This window comes from Denticeps clupeoides, chromosome 4 (genome assembly GCF_900700375.1).
Source record: "Denticeps clupeoides chromosome 4, fDenClu1.1, whole genome shotgun sequence".
NCBI lineage: Eukaryota > Metazoa > Chordata > Actinopteri > Clupeiformes > Denticipitidae > Denticeps > Denticeps clupeoides.
In genome coordinates this window covers 16,857,411-16,874,126 of record NC_041710.1, presented here as the reverse complement: position 1 = coordinate 16,874,126, position 16,716 = coordinate 16,857,411, and the positions used below count along the sequence as shown (strand labels likewise).

The 16,716-nt window shown below is 43.3% G+C and overlaps 2 protein-coding genes across 7 annotated transcripts; both read right to left on the bottom strand.

Moving 5' to 3' along the window:
• Window positions 1-1,666: 1,666 nt before the first annotated feature.
• LOC114788980 (T-cell acute lymphocytic leukemia protein 1 homolog) lies at window positions 1,667-6,504 on the bottom strand. The gene is made up of 4 exons (XM_028977991.1): window positions 6,351-6,504; window positions 5,326-5,633; window positions 4,855-4,946; window positions 1,667-3,220 (listed from the first exon to the last, which is right to left on the bottom strand). Exons 1-4 carry the CDS (start codon window positions 6,381-6,383, stop codon window positions 2,745-2,747), a joined length of 909 nt encoding a protein of 302 aa, XP_028833824.1. The 5' UTR covers window positions 6,384-6,504; the 3' UTR covers window positions 1,667-2,744.
• Window positions 6,505-6,518: 14 nt separating this feature from the next.
• On the bottom strand, window positions 6,519-16,069 carry LOC114788979 (uncharacterized). 6 transcript variants are annotated; one of them, XR_003749600.1, is made up of 11 exons: window positions 14,536-15,880; window positions 13,165-13,228; window positions 12,318-12,458; window positions 12,014-12,061; window positions 10,278-11,470; window positions 9,992-10,181; window positions 9,655-9,877; window positions 8,377-8,492; window positions 8,102-8,286; window positions 7,084-7,362; window positions 6,519-6,806 (listed from the first exon to the last, which is right to left on the bottom strand). XR_003749600.1 is itself a non-coding variant. In XM_028977986.1 (11 exons), the coding sequence occupies exons 1-10, from the start codon at window positions 15,545-15,547 to the stop codon at window positions 7,169-7,171; spliced, it is 3,366 nt and encodes a 1,121-aa protein (XP_028833819.1). In that variant the 5' UTR covers window positions 15,548-15,880; the 3' UTR covers window positions 6,519-6,806; window positions 7,167-7,168. The 6 variants fall into 6 exon arrangements, 5 of the variants coding, with proteins under 5 accessions (XP_028833819.1, XP_028833818.1, XP_028833820.1 ...); XM_028977986.1 differs by having other exon boundaries at window positions 7,167-7,362; XM_028977985.1 differs by lacking the exon at window positions 6,519-6,806 and adding an exon at window positions 15,907-16,069 and having other exon boundaries at window positions 6,932-7,362; window positions 14,536-15,550.
• Window positions 16,070-16,716: the final 647 nt, after the last annotated feature.

Here is a 16,716-nt window from a genome sequence, read left to right as displayed (position 1 = left end):
CATTTACAATAGATGGATGCTACTGCAATAAAATCATTTTGCTGCAATTATCTGTACATTTATTATCTGTTAATTGTAAACTATAATCATAGTACAAATAATTTCAATATACACACAATCTCTTAGACAACACGACACAGTGAAAGTAATTTCATAGTGATTGTCATTGTGGAACACTGCATCACAGCACATACGGAAATGTGTCCTCTGCTTTTAACCCTCACCCTTGGTGAGCAGTGGGCAGCCATGACAGGCGCTCGGGGAGCAGTTTGAGGGGACGGTGCTTTGCTCAGTGGCACCTCAGTGGCACCGTGGTGGTTTGGGATTTGAACTGACATGAGTCTGTTTTCTTACCTGCTAGGCCAACCACTTCCACTGTATTACATTCCATTACCTGTGTTGCAATAATTTCACTAGAGGGCACAAAAGAGCTATGAATAAGTTAATGTTGCAAAAACTTGCTTGCAGAACAGTAAGGCTGTGCATGGTGTACCTGTGTATTTCAGATCCATTATATATTTGCAGGTTAGCAAACAATACATGTGTATTCAGAAAATGCAGAAGGTTTTAAAAGGTTCTAAAGTAGATACATTTTCTGTGAAGATAAATCTAGTGTTTGTGTGTGTGTGTGTGTGTGTGTGTGTGTGTGTGTGTGTGTGCATAAATCCAGTTAAAAAATATGACACCCAAACACAATCTAAGCTAATGAAGCACCTTGTAAAAAGTGCAGTTTAACTAATATTGTTATTCAGCTTGTATTATCAGTATTACAAGTACTCATTTGAACAAGTAATACATATATTCACGTTAAAGTCCATATAAAACTAAATTGGTGCGTTTGAAATATGGATAGCATGTAGTGCTAGTGCAGTTTTACACGCGTACATTTTCCAGCGTGTATTTAAAGTGTTAAAAGTGTTTGAAGAAGGACAGCGGCAGTGTGTGTGTGTGTATGTGGGTGGATGTGGAACGGTACTCTGACTGAAGTAAATAAATGTGTAGGCAGTCTAATCTCTATCTGGCAGGCAGGACACCCTGTGTTAAATCCAGTATATTGTTCCTGCAGCGAGGCTGATAAACCTAATTAGCATACAGAATCATTTGGCTGCATGTGCCTCACTGCTTTCCATCTGCACTGCGCTGATAATCTACCTCCTCCTCCTCCCCTTCTTTTTCTTTTCTTTTCTGTCTTCTCTTGCTCTATTTCTCATTTCAAATTCAAACAACTGGTTAGCTCAGTGCTTTTTGCACACATTTTCAAGTTTCGAATTTTTTCGGGGCGTGGGGTAATGAATTACGCAGGCCTGTCAGTCTATTTTGTTTCACATCTTTTGTGGCTGTTCATGCTATATATAATGTGCGACGTCTTGGATGCCTATTGCACAGAGGCCATATACAATGGCCGGACATCCTGTTATGTGCTAACGTTTACAGGAAGTTGTCTCTCACTCCAAGCAGGCTAATGGACTCTGAAGCAAGAAAGTATCAATTGTCTGCAATGCATTGCACAAATTACTGAGATGTCAGCGATATGTAAAAAATGTTGATTGCATATTTTTGTTGCAATTCTACAGTTTTTGAGTACAGTGAATACAATTAGTCAAATTAATAAAACACGTAATTGAAAGACTGTTTCTTTCTCATATAAAATAGTTTTGCCTTAGTCTTACAGAGTTGTTCAAAGACATTTATTGTCCACCCTCACCCCAAACACATCAAAAAAGTACAATATTGTACAAAGAGAAGATTTATCATTCAGAAGACTTTCTATGAACGTGCTACACATGCAGGAATTAGACTCAATAGAACAGAGTGATGTAAAAGAGAGAACCATGTGTACCTTTCCATACACATGAGCACCATTTGAACACTGTACTGTACCTTGTATATTAGAAAAATATTTTCTTAACTGATGCTATCAATATGATGAATTTGTTAACACTTACATGAAAGCATGAGTCACACACATGAGTCAAATAAGTGAAAAAGTTGACTAATGCCCTGACAAAAGTAATCAAACACAGCATAACATAGCATATACTAAGTCCCTTAAATATCTAATTCTAATGTGATATATGTATTATGTGTATATACAAGTAAATACCCAGAGGACCCTGTACAATATTAACATCAATGGTTGTGACAATTAACCAGTTCTTAATAGCAATTTTTCGAACACCGTGGGTAAATAATGGTACCACATATGTAATTAACCTTCTCTCAGTAAAAGGCAGTAAATATGATTTATACAGCAAGAATAGATGAGCACAGTGCTGAAACATGTCCCCCTGAAATCACCCAGCTCCAGCTTAAAAACATATTAATCGTTAAGGCTCATTCAGAGCTGATGAATGCATTTAACCCAATCCAGAAATTAGCTTTAGGTGCTACAGAGCTAATATTTTAGCCAATCCATTTATTATTATTATTTTTTTTTTTGGCACTGAAACAATGAAGGTGAACAACCAATCGATTTCATGGCTACATGAAGCATGACACATTAGCCATTAACCTGATGTTACCACATGTCATGCATAATACTGTAAGACTACTGTAAGAAAACGGTATCACTTTTACAGTGACCACGTTGAATAGAAACAGTGAGAGCTGCTCATGTAAAGGTTAAAGGGTCGAATTTGCTTAATCCTACTAACTGCTACTTCATCAAAGATGCTCAGGGATAATGTTTCGTGAGAGTTTTATGGTCCCACGTGCACATTGTGACCAGAGGAGAATAGATTGATTCACTGCTGGCTTCTACCATCTTGCATACGAGCAGGACACTTTTGACTCCTTGCTAGCAGGGCAGTAACAGTAATGGGTGAGTCCTGCTCCTCGGTGAAGCTCTCTGAGCTTCCGTCTCCATCAATAAGGCTCCCATAACTGGAGCCTGGAGACGACACCTCCTGCAGGAGGAGACCCTCCCTAACCAGACTGTTGTCCACCTTGCCCTGCTCCTGCTGGCCTCCTGACAGCTCATCGGGAACATGGCCAGGTCCCATCACCACCAAACCATTGCTGTCCTGGTCGTGGAGCAGCTGGGAGAGGAAGTTGATGTACTTCATGGCAAGTCGTAAGATCTCATTCTTGCTGAGTTTCTTGTCAGGTGGGTGGGTGGGTATGAGCTTGCGCAGCTCAGCAAAAGCACCGTTCACGTTCTGCTGCCTCCAGCGCTCACGACTGTTGGTGAAGATCCGGCGCACGATCTTGGGCTGTCCAGCTGAATAGTGATAACATGAGGCAGGGCGTGCAGGGAGGAGAAAGATGGCAGAAGACAACAAAGTTAGTTCAACAGGTTCCTGAAAGGCCTTCTTTTTGCACTCTGTTCTGAGAAAAAAATAAATCAACATAAATGACGTAATATTTATGGTTGTAAAGTTGTACATGTGTAAAGTACAAATGATTCTGCACTAATCATCAGAGTCCCAGTCATAGTGTTGCTGCCACCACTGGAATCACGTTCGGTAGAAAATGTGTTGATTTTTACATTTAACCATATTTCATACCATTATAGAATTATGTGAATTATGAACTTTTACACAACCTGCACACTGTCAGACAGCCAGTTTGACGATACATGGTGCCATGATGCCATGCTTAGAAGCAGAGACGTGTAATGACTTTACCAGACTTTCAGAGCTTTGGAGCTACCTGTGCCCCCCACAATGACATGATACGAGGCGGCGTGCAGAAAGCATTATTCAAATGCATGGCACTTAATCCCTGTGCCAGCTCTGCTGCAGAGCTTTGGCACACCTCGGGCTGATTAGCATTTCTGGAGCAGCTTTCCCTGCATCCTCCATCGAACGACCTCCGATTCTCTTTTATCAGTGCTGCAGACAGACACTAAACTGTTTTCGGTCACTTCTGCCACCATCCAGCCACCTGTACTCCATATAGGCAAGTAGAATTAGATAAGATCAGATCAATCACTATACTTATTTTTCCCTTGAGGCAATGCAGATGTACACAAAAAGCCAGATGTTTGAGCCTACTCTTGGATTTCTCCAATTTTTTTTATTGAAGATTCTCTAAACATAAAGCATTTTATTACATAAAATCCGCAGAATTGCTAAAATGTGAATGTTACAGACTGGTTCTGAGGTGTAATATAACATCCAACATTTTATGGACAACATTTCATTTTGTTCCCAGCACCGTTTCAAGCATACAAAGGGGCAGCGGTGGCCTAGCAGTTAAGGAAGCAGACCCGTAATCGGAAGGTTCCTGGATCAAATCCCGAGGACGCTTATCATGGCTGCCCACTGCTCACCAAGGGTGATGGTTAAAAGCAGAGGACACATTTCATTGTGTCACCGTGTGCTGTGCTTGCTGTGCTTCACAATCGCAACTGACCTATAGGTAAAGCCATAGTGGCTGAATAATAATTTGTTATAATGTGTATCATTATGCACACAAAAAAAGTGTCCCCTGCATTAAACCATCACCATTTTGTGAGCAGTTGGCAGCCACAAACAGCACGTAGGGGGCAGTGTGTGGGGACGGTGACCTGCTCATGGGTACTTAGTGGCACCTTGACGTGTCAGGATTCAAACCACAATATTCCAGTTACGAGTCTGTTTCCTTAATTCCACCACTGCTATGAATGTTGAAAACCAGTCATTTAAGTATTTCTAACATTGACCCGTAATGAAATTTTGAAAAAGCAGCTTATCATTTATTTATTTTAAAATGGGCCAAATGTAGAATTTGACCTCAAAAGGGCACATACACTGAGGTTGAATCCCTAGGGAGGGAATGTAGACTGTACTAAACTGTAACAGAAATGGACTGAATGAGGACACAGAGTTGCATCTTACCATACTTATAAACATGTAAAAAGCGCACGCCTACCCTCGTCGAGTTCAATCTCGTAAGGCGCAGGTCTGCGCTTTACCCTGTTGCCGGGGTACATGCCATACTGCTCAGGCTCCCACCCAAAGGCACTGGCAGGGACAGAAACAATGGGGATGGTGACACACACATACTGCTGAGCAACACACGGAATACCGCGGCTGAAACGCAAATGTCGTACATAGCGAAAAACAAGCTAGAGCTTCGTTTTCTTTGTATGGTCAGTTATGTGATGACAAAACTGACCATTACCTGTCACCAGCATCAAATGGATCTTTACATCCGTCTTGTATCAGTCTCGCTCATGAGTACATACCCATATGCCTTCTTCAGGTTCATTCCGTGGAGTGAGGAAAAGTGTCATGACGTAGAAACGTGGTGTTAGGATTTTAACGGCGGTTAATAATCAAGTCGACTTTTGATGGGTTGACTGACCCAATGACGTGATCATGCTGAGTAGGGGTCCCCTACCTGGGAATGGGGGCGCTGCTGTAGAGCGTGGCTCTGGCCGGCATGGTGAGGTCGGCGGGGCTCAGCTGCACCATCCGAGTTGCGTAGCGCGGCTCTCCGTGGGGAACTGGGGGTTCGAGCAGCTCCGCGGTCCGCGCCGTGTGTGGGTCTGCGTGCGCCCCGGTCCTCTTTATATCCCCCTTCCTGCTCTTATTGCGGCGGGCGTCGCAACTCGTTCCCTTGGCAACGCCGTTTACGAAGACGAGGAGAGCATCCCCGCCCTCCTCATTTCCACCCGAACCCCGTCCCACGCGTGGACACCCTCCGCTCTGCCGGAGGGAAGTTCAGCTTCAACATCCCCGCAAAAGCGGAGCACTGCGTCAAAAACACGCGTGTACACGCACAGCGCGACCAACATGATCCATAATCGGACAAACCGGGAACATTTATTCATTAAATCGTACATATTCACACACGTAAACGTGTCTAAATATGATTTAAATTTATCTAAATACGATAAAAGCTTGCTTTTTAATTATCGACGTCCAATAAACGCCATAAATAAGTGCGTGTAAAATATGACAATTAAGCGCATTTTTTTAAGTATTATCATGCTAGAAATATAAATAGACGCATATAAAATAGCCCACAGCGTAAATGAACTACGCAGAATCGAAAAGTGATTTCAAATGAAAAATATTTTAATAAAACAACATAAGCTTATTATAATAAACACGGTAATGTGGAACATAAGAATTCACACTAATCCTGCGGCAAATGTAATTATAAATGTATTTTCAGTTCAACAATACTATTCTAATTAGAAAAATAGTTCGTTTCAAATCTGAACTGAGAAAAAAACAAAAATATATAAATTGACGCGTGAAATATAAAAATGTGATTTATTTGGCGTGTTTGAAGGTGCTTTCCAGTCTCGGTCTCTGGCTGCGTACCGAGATCTGTCTGAACCGAGATTCGCTCCGGATGAGCCGAACCGAACCGAACAGGGCTGGAGATTGACGTGAAAATGAAAATATTCCACTCACCGCCGTCGGCGCCTCTCGTGTCTGTGGAGCCATTTTGTCCGCAGGTCACTCGTGTCTGGAGCATGGCGGGGCTGGACGAAGTGGAAGTGAATTCGGGAAGCTCGATTCCTCGCCGGTCCCGGGGTTCGGGGAACGGAACCCGGGCGCAATGTGTCCGGAGGAGATAAGAGCCGCGTTTTTTTTTTTTTTGTAATTCTAATGTAAGTCTTTATGACCATAATTAACATTTCCATGTTGATAGTTTTTTAAAGGTGGTAATAATGATGCCATCGTTATGTACACTGATGAAAAAAAATGAAATATGAAAATATCATCAGCGAGCTGGCATCTCATGTTAGCGGGCTCCCTGTAACCCACGGGGGTGTAATGGAGGAGTGAGATACCTTTGTGGTGGAACTTTCATCCTAACACACATCGCCACCAGCATCATCATTCCTCAACAGCCAGACAACAAGTCTATAACGAAAAATATAGTTTCTGAATTGATATTTGGAGCAGTGCATTATTAGTGGTTATGAATGTGCACAGCTGTGCAAAAACGTCAATAAACCAGACTACTGTTCACATGAATCACATCCATATAAGACTTGTTTTGTGCAGCAAACTTTATTGAGTTAAATGTGCAATTGTGCAAATAAGACTAGAGTAGAACAAGACTAGAGACTGTACTGTTACTCCCTCTGCATGTTAGTGTTCCAACTGTACCTACATTTAGGTATGACAGCATACTCACAATCGTTAGCAAAAGCCCAATGGCACACAACTACGAGTGAAAGCAAGAACAGCGTGGCTCGGCCTACAGTCCAGTAATCAGACCATCAGCTCTGGATCCAGCGGTGGGGGAGGATGCGGATGGAGGCGGTGTTGTCTCGGGTCATGAGGCGGGTCACCTGGTCCAGGGGCAGTCCAGCCACGACCTCTCCATTCACCTCCAGGATTTCATCCCCAACCCCAAGCAGCCCTGTGTAGATGTTCTCTGCGGATCCCTCGCCCACCTTGTCCACAAACACTCCTACAGAGCAAAAAGGGCGACACAGTCTGTCATTGTCACATATTACATATCAATAAATACAATTATAATTGTTTTTGATAAGTGCTGATTTAATATTTTTTAATTGAAATTCCAACAAATAGATTTCCTCCATTTGTGACTGGTACTGTGCCTTTATAGGAACAGGTGGGTCCCTACAAATGCTGATCCATGACATCCTGATGCTGAGTGGACCTCAAAACTGTTCATGAGGAACCAGCATATGTTTTATACTTGTATGCTTATATTGCAACACGTTTATAGAATTTATGTTGTTTTCATTCTGTAAAATATGGGAAATCTCAAGAGAACATATTGTTGTCAGTGAACATATTTATGGGGGAAAAAAAATATTTCACCAGCACCATAAAATAAATCCTTCCACTGAATGCTGACAGAATAGCCATATTGAGCTTTTAATACCCTATTGTACCATTGCTTGTATTGTATTATATTGATATTCATGAAGACATTTTAAATGTGATAATGTAAATTTTGCACATTTTTTTCCTATATTACAGTTAATACTGAACATATTTTAAATAATACACAATGCTTATCGCAATTGCGTTATCAAATGCTATTTATAGAAAAATCGCATTTCTTTAGGCAAAATTGTTGCCATTTTTTTCTTGGATACAACTAGCTAAAAAAATATTAGTGGAAAAATATAATGCAGAGGCTTTATTACTGCATGGCAATAATAATTGTGAGCTCTCACCTGATCCTGGGCGTCCCTTGCCTCTGGAGATAACAAACCCAAAGGGGCCGTTGGCAGGTCTGCTGAGCTCCACTAGCAAGCTTCCATCTGAGAAGGCCTGCACCAAACGTCCCTGAGGTCGGGTCCCTCGTGTGACCGACAGATCCTCCAAACTCATAGCCTTCTCAAACTCCCTGGTATCAGACCTGATAAATTACAATGCTTCTCTGTAATTTTTTTTGCTAGATATACCAGTATGACAATAAACAATAAGATGTCTCGCTTAACAGACAAACCTTGGAGACAAACTATAGGGGACCTCTCCCAATATCGTGGAGCGCTCAGTCCTCCTTTTTGGTGACTGAAGACTCTGTACAGAGGACACTTTTCGCAGCTGGGCCAAGGGGGACTCCTGGTGGTGAACAGGAACATTGCAACAACATTTAAGCAAAAGAAACAGTGCAAAAATGTTAGTTTGTGGTTGTAGTATGATTATCGGTGTTAATAACTATTGTAGCTATTTTGCAGGCAGGAACGTTCAGGTTTGATAAGTCTGCACCAGTATCAACTGAAAACAGCTAGCTTTGTTTGTTTAGTTCTTCAGCCAAGACTTTACTTTGGATTACAATGTTTAATGGCCAATTAAACATTGCAATTACTGACACAGCAAGAATTTTGCATCACAGTGCAAAACAAGCAGGGCTGACAACTTTTTGTTTTTCTGCAGCTGTTTGAAGGAGAATACGTTTACAGTATTTATCACACGCCGTTATCCAGAGCGACTTACAAACTTTGGAGTGAGATTTTGGGGTGTGTGTGGGAGCGGTGAGCGGCAACAAGTGGACTTCAGGGGGCATTGTACTATACACGACTGCACCTGTAGACTATACATCTTACTTCACATGACTTGATTGATGTTTTGAACAACTGCATTAAGTTGTCAGAAATTGCAAGATTATATATAGAAACATATATAAATTTATATATATATTAAATATATAGAAATATATTCTTAATTATAGGCATTTTCACACCACAAAACAGTTATAGGGACAGTTCCCGGAGACACTCAGGGGTCAAGTGTCTTGCTTAGGGACACAAGTCAGTGGGAATTAAAACTGTGACATTGTGGTCTTCTGGATCATAGGCGAGGGTGTTATCCACCAGGCTACTAAAACTGCTACCACTAAACAGCAAACAAATAAAAAAATGAAGTGCTTAAACAGTAAGCAGATGTCCTGACTCTGAAAAATGCATTAGAATAGAGTTCAAACAATATGTCCAAAAAAAGCTAGAGAGAAGCTAGTTATAGGTTTGTAGGTAAAATGCCACAGACTGGCCAATAAGGAATGAAGAAATTCTTCATCAATTGAGGGAGTTCCTGCTGCACATTTGCCTGATGGTTATGTTCTATGAGGACACAGCAATGTTGAGTCGGTCACATTTTAACCGTCATATTTAAGTCGGCTTCGTCCCTCAGAATGTTTTTTGTGATTATTTGTCATCCAGAATTACTTTTTTAATGACCTGGTGCAATCTCTACTTGTGGTTACGCAATCTGGACTCAGCCTTACTGTATGCAGGGACTGCAGGGAGGGTGTTCTCTGTAGCGGTGGTTGTCTCCTGTGCGTAGGGCTGGGGCAGGGGGAGGTGTGTCGTGGCGACGGGGAGCTCAAGTGCTCCATGCTGCTGGAGCGGTTGCCTTTCACCAACTTGCCCACACTGTTAAGCCCCATGGCAGAGAAGAAGCGGCGTAGGGAGAGCTTTGGTTTACCCTCCCTCTCTGTCACAGCCCTCCTGAACACGCCCCATGAGTTCAGGGTACATACAGGACAGGGTACATAAAACACAGCCTTGACATAAAACTACTTTTAAAATCAGGCACATACCCAACATATCCTGAAGGCTCACCTTGTCCCATCAGGCATGTCCTCCCACAAAAGTTCTGCTTTACGGTGCTCTGACCTCAGAAGCTCTGCTCTGAGGTTCTCAGCCCTAGACATGCCCACACAGCGTAGAGCCGGCCGACAATCTTGTTGGAGTACAGCAGCGGATGCAGTACTGGGGTCACGGCACAGAACATCCTCACAAACCAAATGGGCTGTAGGACAAACAGAGGACAAGATTTATTATTAAGAAAGTGTGAAGACCCAGGAAATCACAATGTGATGAATAAGATGTTTGAAGAACTGTTCACCTGTTACTGCTTTTGATGAAGTATCCCATATACCTTGAGGTGGCAGGTCTGAGGTAACCTTGGCTGTGGCGTACCTGAGAGAGGACGGCTTAATGCAGGGGATCAGGCCAGTGCTGGTGGTAGCAGCTCCTGGTGCTATAGTCAGCTGATCTTCTGCATGAAGATCCAGCAGGTGGGAACTGCCCTCCATGGATTGATCAAGGTGAATAAGCCGGTATTGGGGTGATGGCATAAGTTTCACCACACGTTGCCCAGCCGGCCGCATCTTGGGTCCTGACTTCAGGGCTGACTTTATGGGCAGCTGTTGGGTAGGGGAGACCCTGAGGTTGCTAGGACCTGGATCTGCAGATGGTGAGAGCTCAGTTGGAGAACCTAAAGCAAAGGTGACACCTATCGGAGGTACCTCTGCTGCCTGGGACTGCATAGGGCTGCGCTCATCAGCACTCGACTTGTTTTTAGAATATGAATTCCTTCTTTGTGCCCAAAGATCTTGGCTCCGTGCATAGGGAACATGTCCAGCCTCTGTCCTACTTTCAACTTTCCTACTTCTCCTTCTGAGCTTCCCGAAAGCAGACACCCTCTCTCCTGCACCGCCTACACATTCAGCCAGTCGCAAGCCTCCAGTGAAAGGGAATGCTCCTATTCCAGAGGCGCGAAGGCGGGTATTGTGACCAGGAGAGACCCACCTGGGGGCTGGCTTTCCTCGAGGATCAGTGCAGCTCAACAACTGCTGTCCATGTAAATCAACAGCTGCCAAAATCCCCAGGATGGAACCACACGCATCACATTTCTGGACAACCTCCTCTTGAGGTAGAACAGCATGGCTTAAGGGACCTTCTCTGGCGGTGCCCGTGGAGATGCCTGCTTGACCCCAAGCTGATCCATGTCCTTTGCTGGGCTCTGCAGGACTCTGTAGACTGGGATCTGGCTTCAAAACTGATCCAGCTTGTGACTTCTCAGTGGGAACAGGCCCACGCTCCCGCACCCTCTCCAAGTAACGCCGTTCTGCCTCCTTCTCAGACTCATCCTCAAAGCGAACACGCGTGGGTGACTGTCCTGGACGTCGTGAACGTACCCCATGCTCAGAGTCCCTACCTCTGGCATCAAGGAACTGCATGGGCTCTATGGTTAATTCCTCTTTGGGTGCAACAAGGAGAGTCTTGTGTAGAAGAGGCAAGCCAGAGTGCAGCTCTCTACAAGACACAAACAAACCAAACATCTATTTTTTAACATTATATTTACAAAATTATTTACTTCTTAATCATTTTAATTGGTTAACAAGTTGACCAATTAGTCAATGGTTAAAGAAATGTCTATGCAATCAGCCACCAAATAGAAATTTTCTTGGGTAATAATATTAGTGGTGCTCAAACCTGTGAATTTGTGCTTATATGTGTCATAGGCAAGTTTAAACTTCTATATAACTCAGCTGAAATTATTGCTCAAAAGACACTTATGTGGTGTCCTGTTTAAAGATTTTACAATGCAATGTACCATGGAACATGTAATAGCGCCTGCCCGGGGAGCAGTGTGTGGGACCGGTGCTTTGCTCAGTGGCACCTCAGTGGCACCTTGGTGGATCGGGTTTCGAACCGGCAACCTTCTGCTGATGTCAGCATCATTTAGCAATTTCAGATGTATCAGGCAATATGCAAAATACCCAGGCCAACTTAAATATCTTTGTGAAGTGATCTATTATGAAAACTCACATAACATGTTTTAATACAACTGCTTACATCTGGTTGTCTTTAACTCCTGGTTTGCCTTGCCTTTGGATGTTTATTCTTTACAAAACAAAGACAGGACTTACCACATGACACAGACATGAGAACATAATTACAACGTCATAAACATGATTACATAACTCGCACAGTGCAGTTCAGCGTCTCTACAATATCCTACTTGGGTTTCAAATCACACATCACTGGGTCTGTGATTACTGAGAAGCCTCTAATCTATTACACAACTTCGGCTGATTCCTGCACACAAGTGGAAAGAAAAGAAAGATGACGAGAATGAACAACAATAAAGTGGACTTACGGAACTTCCCTCAATGAGGGCTGGGCTGGCTGTTCATCCTTAGATGCTTGGGATCGGGCTTTTGACCGAGCCCTCTCCAGCAAGCGCTTTGCTTGCTCATGACGTGGGCTAAGGGGCAAGTCAGCAGTGGTCACCATATATCTGACACAAATGGAAAGGATGCAAAGCTATATATTACTACACACTACAAATGCTGCAGTAGCTATGCAAACATAAGTTACATGATACATATTCAGTATCATGTACACTTACAAGGGTGGTGAACATTACCTTGTAGCCATGCAAGCCTAAATGTAATTCTTACAAACGTCTAAATATTTTCAACCTTTTAATCAAAACTACATCAAAACTATGAATGACATAACGTTACAGTATGTTCCTATGTCCAGTGGCACTCTGGGTAATGATACATAAACACCGGCTTCCTACAAAGCAGCTTTATATAATCTCTTTAAAAGCATGGAGAGACACATTGCACTGCACTGTATGATTAGAAATGTGTCTCTGAGTATATCACACAAACATTATAGGAACATCCAGGAACATTATAGAAGCCTCACGGCTGTTTCCATAAATACATGCAGGTTTTAATACACAATCCAGTATGATCCAGTGTCTGTGGACAATTTCGATTAAGTTTTTTACCAGTGGAATTGAGGAAATAAAGAGAGCTAGAATAAAAAGTATTATGTGCATCTGAAGAACACTTTTATTCAGATGCTTTTTATGTTTTCACAGAAAACAATACACCCACACTTAAACATTTCTAAGTATATTTTTATGGGAAATACGTGTGTTTTACTCCTGATAGCAGTGGCATAAAGTATGCATTTGACAATAGACATACCTATAAATCTGCTCATACTCAAGGGGACTCATGGTTAAATCAGTCTCACTGTCTCCCAGTAAACCTAGTAACCAAAAATATCCAAATGTTAGTTAAGAGAAAGCACATCTACTGTAAAATACCTAGAAAGAATTGTTAATTAAAATGGGTGGTTTTAAGAAATGTATGCTTCATATGATGAAAAAAATTAAATAAAGTAAAGCTGACATTAAAAAGTGTACACAATGTGTACACAGTGATGCACAAAATGAGAATAAATAAATAATTTTTAACTTCCTGTAACCTATAACCTGTACAATTCAACTGAAATACAAACAAGACTATACACCTTAAACGATACTTTGCTAAAGCATATTTTATTTAATAACAGCATTAAGGATTATTGGGTGCATACCTGGCATCAGATAAGGTTCAGGAATTAAACAAAAACATTCAGGTCCACTATAATTGCAAGCACAGCACAAAGTGCACACAACAAAGTTTGTCCTCTGCATTTAACCCATCACCTTGTGAGCAGTGGGCAGCCATGAAAGGAATCCAATGCTTTTGACAGGAAATATTGCCAGATGTCTTGTGCTAATAGATTCCTACCTAAGATGAATGCAATGATTAAATTAAAAGGTGCTGCAAAAGCATTGGTTTAAGGGGTGTGCACATCCCCTAACAGATTTGTTTTTCAATATAATTGTATAGGTCACATTCAAGTTTTGAAATTATATATTGCGGTCTCAATTTGAAATCGCACTAACTCAAAGCCCCCTGACCCTGATTTTTATGTAGCATAGCTTGCACCCTTGTTGTGTAACACACCCAGAGAAGTGGAGCGGCACATTTCAGTCATCGAGTTCAACGTGCGGCATTAAAACATCATTATCTGATCATACACAGCGACTCTGGCCCAACCCCCACATCTCTAATCATATCCGAGGGAAGTCACATCTGCTCTGGGTGCTCCTGATCCGCCCTGTGACACAGTATTTATACACTGTATTTGTAACCTGCAAGTGACCAATCCAGACCTGGGGGGGGGGGTACAGTTTGGTCATGTGCTGGAACACTACTGAGTGTTCATTCAGTCTATGTGTTTATGCTTCACAGGCCTATTTGCCTTTGCATTTTCGTGACATTAAATTATGATGAATAACTCTTGCACTGACATCTCCCTACTGCATTAGGTTAGGCTGTCAATGTAATAGTTTGTTCTGTACACTCATTTTATCTATTATTTAATTATTCTACTTATGTACACATTATGTAGCTACTTGTTGCATGTTATGGAATGGACATTTGTTATCTTGTACTCTGAGTAGTTATTTATTTTGACGTACAAAATATTGAATCTTGACCTGACTATTGCCATTCATGTCATACCTCTGACCTCTGCCCTTCTCCAGTCATCCTCCTGAAGGTGTGGTACATCCAGGTAAACTGTTGTTGCGTCAAAGTCTTTAACTAGGTGCCTGTGGAGCACCTTCCGGTTCATCTCCACCCTTTCAGCCAGTGAGCGAGCTCCTCCACGAGGACATACGCTGTCCCAGCTATCTGCCCGCCACAGCCCCCCTGGACCTTCATCTTTCTGCCAGCAGTGCCTGAGGTGGCTCTCCAGGCTGTCGGACCTGTGCAGCTCCTTATTTACGGCCACGTCCCCGCTCTCTATCTTTAGCTTTGGCTTCCTGTGACATCCTTCTCCGACTGGAGGCGGCTCCTCTTTTAAGAGCACTGGCAGGGATCCACTCTTTCCATTCAGAAGCAGCGTCTCTGGGCGAGCAGCCTTCCAAAAACCCTTTGGAGGGGCCCAGTGTCTGGAGTAGGTGGAAGAAGAGCAAGGATTTGGATCATAAGTGTCTTCCTGCAAACCGACGGCACCATCTGAGAGGAGGCTTTCCAAACTGGCCCCCTCTCCAAGCCCTCTTGGCTGTCTAGCCACACACAGCAACATGCCCTCTTTCCCCGGCTCACCCTGCACAGGCACCTGGGCAACGGGCTCTCCTGGAGACAGAGAGCTGGTCAGGAAGGTATTCCCCTCGAACTGCAGCTCCACTGCCTCCTTATCACTGCTGGTGCCTTTTCTGGATTCATCCCCTTCTCTCCTTTGTGAAGGGAACAGCTGGATATCTGGTGCCAGGTCATCTTTCTCCCTGTCCACGGTCCTCCTATGGGACAGGGCTTTGACCTTTGACTGCAGAGCAGACACAGCCGACCCTGACAGAGGCGGAGAGGAGCAGGGGGAGCTTGAAGAAGGCGGTGGCGTCATGGGTTCGGGAGGGTCCCCGCTGAGAAGGTCCACATCGCTTGAGAGCTGTGGTGATGCCTCTGCTCTCTTGGCTAGGCGTTTAGGACTTGGCGGGTGATGTCCTCTTGCCAGTGCAGTTTTCTCCTCCATTGCCTGGAACGAGGAGTCATGCTGAGAGGAGAACTTGCATGAAACTGGAGTTAGTTTAGATGTGAAAGTGGGCTCACGCAGGCTCACTGTCTGATTTGGAAAGGATTACAGTGACGTACACCACGTAATCAACGTAATGCACATAACGCACATAACACAGTTATTAAAGTGAGTCACGGGCGTGAAGGTGTCCCGAACGGACTAACGGGGACTAGCCGCTGTTTTTACACACACTACCCCGCCAAAGAAGAACCAAACCAACTTAACAAAACTACAATTCATCACGACACCAAACTGCATTCCTTCAATGCAGCGAGGCATTTTTTATTTATTTTTTTTTTTAAAGGAGAGCGCTTTACCTTTAATCAGCCCGGCAGCATTTGAACGCGCATTATCCAGCGAGTTGTCGTGAGAAGTAGCCGGCATCTCCCGCTAATCCCGTGGCAGGCACCATCCCCGAGTTCACGTTCAGACGCGGCGCGGCGCGCCGAACCCGCCGCAGAGCGCGCGAGCGCGCGCGCGTCCCCGCGTCCCGAGCACTCTCTCAATATTCACGATTGGTCTGTTAATCCCTGCAGAAATCATGCGGATTAGGCAAAATGGAAAATGGATGCGTGCTTTAATTTCGCCGTCGCCAACTGGAGCGTCTGTTGCGTAACTCTGTGCAGTAGAAAACCTGTAAGCCTGAGCCCCTAGACCCCCGGACCCCCGGTCTCGGACGCAGGGGACAGACCACGGGCCACACGACTTCAGCACTGGATTGTTCCTGCAGGCTTCCCATGCACTCATGATTATTTATCTTTTTTTCTGTAGAAATGGCAAGCACACTGTTTTTGAAATGTTAATTTAGGATATTTCAGTGGTTGGTGGTATACAGTTTATCATAACGTCAGTTATTTACATTTACAGCATTTATCAGACGCCCTTATCCAGAGTTACACTTACAATCAGTAGTTACAGGGACAGTCCCCCCCCTGGAGCAATTTAGGGTTAAGTGTCTTGCTCAGGGACACAATGGTAGTAAGTGGGATTTGTTTGTGTTATATTTTTTTTATGATTTTTATCCAAAGGTGAGTCTACATTTGTGCAAACTATATCTGTATTTTATCAAATAGGCACACATTATGTATATCTGTAAACATATACGTGGGGATGTAGCTCATGTATGA

Excerpts from the sequence above, each read along its gene's own strand:
- LOC114788980 (XM_028977991.1), bottom strand. The coding sequence starts at position 6,383 with ATGGCTCCACAGACACGAGAGGCGCCGACGGCG. Across the intron at positions 5,634-6,350 it reads CACGAGAGGCGCCGACGGCG|AGCGGAGGGTGTCCACGCGT; the intron begins GTGAGTGGAATA and ends TCCCTCCGGCAG. Across the intron at positions 4,947-5,325 it reads AGCAGCGCCCCCATTCCCAG|TGCCTTTGGGTGGGAGCCTG; the intron begins GTAGGGGACCCC and ends TGTCCCTGCCAG.
- LOC114788979 (XM_028977985.1), bottom strand. The coding sequence starts at position 15,547 with ATGGAGGAGAAAACTGCACTGGCAAGAGGACATCACCCGCCAAGTCCT. Across the intron at positions 11,471-12,013 it reads GGAGTTAAAGACAACCAGAT|AGAGCTGCACTCTGGCTTGC; the intron begins GTAAGCAGTTGT and ends TGTGTCTTGTAG. Across the intron at positions 9,878-9,991 it reads GACATGCCTGATGGGACAAG|GAGGGCTGTGACAGAGAGGG; the intron begins GTGAGCCTTCAG and ends GGGCGTGTTCAG.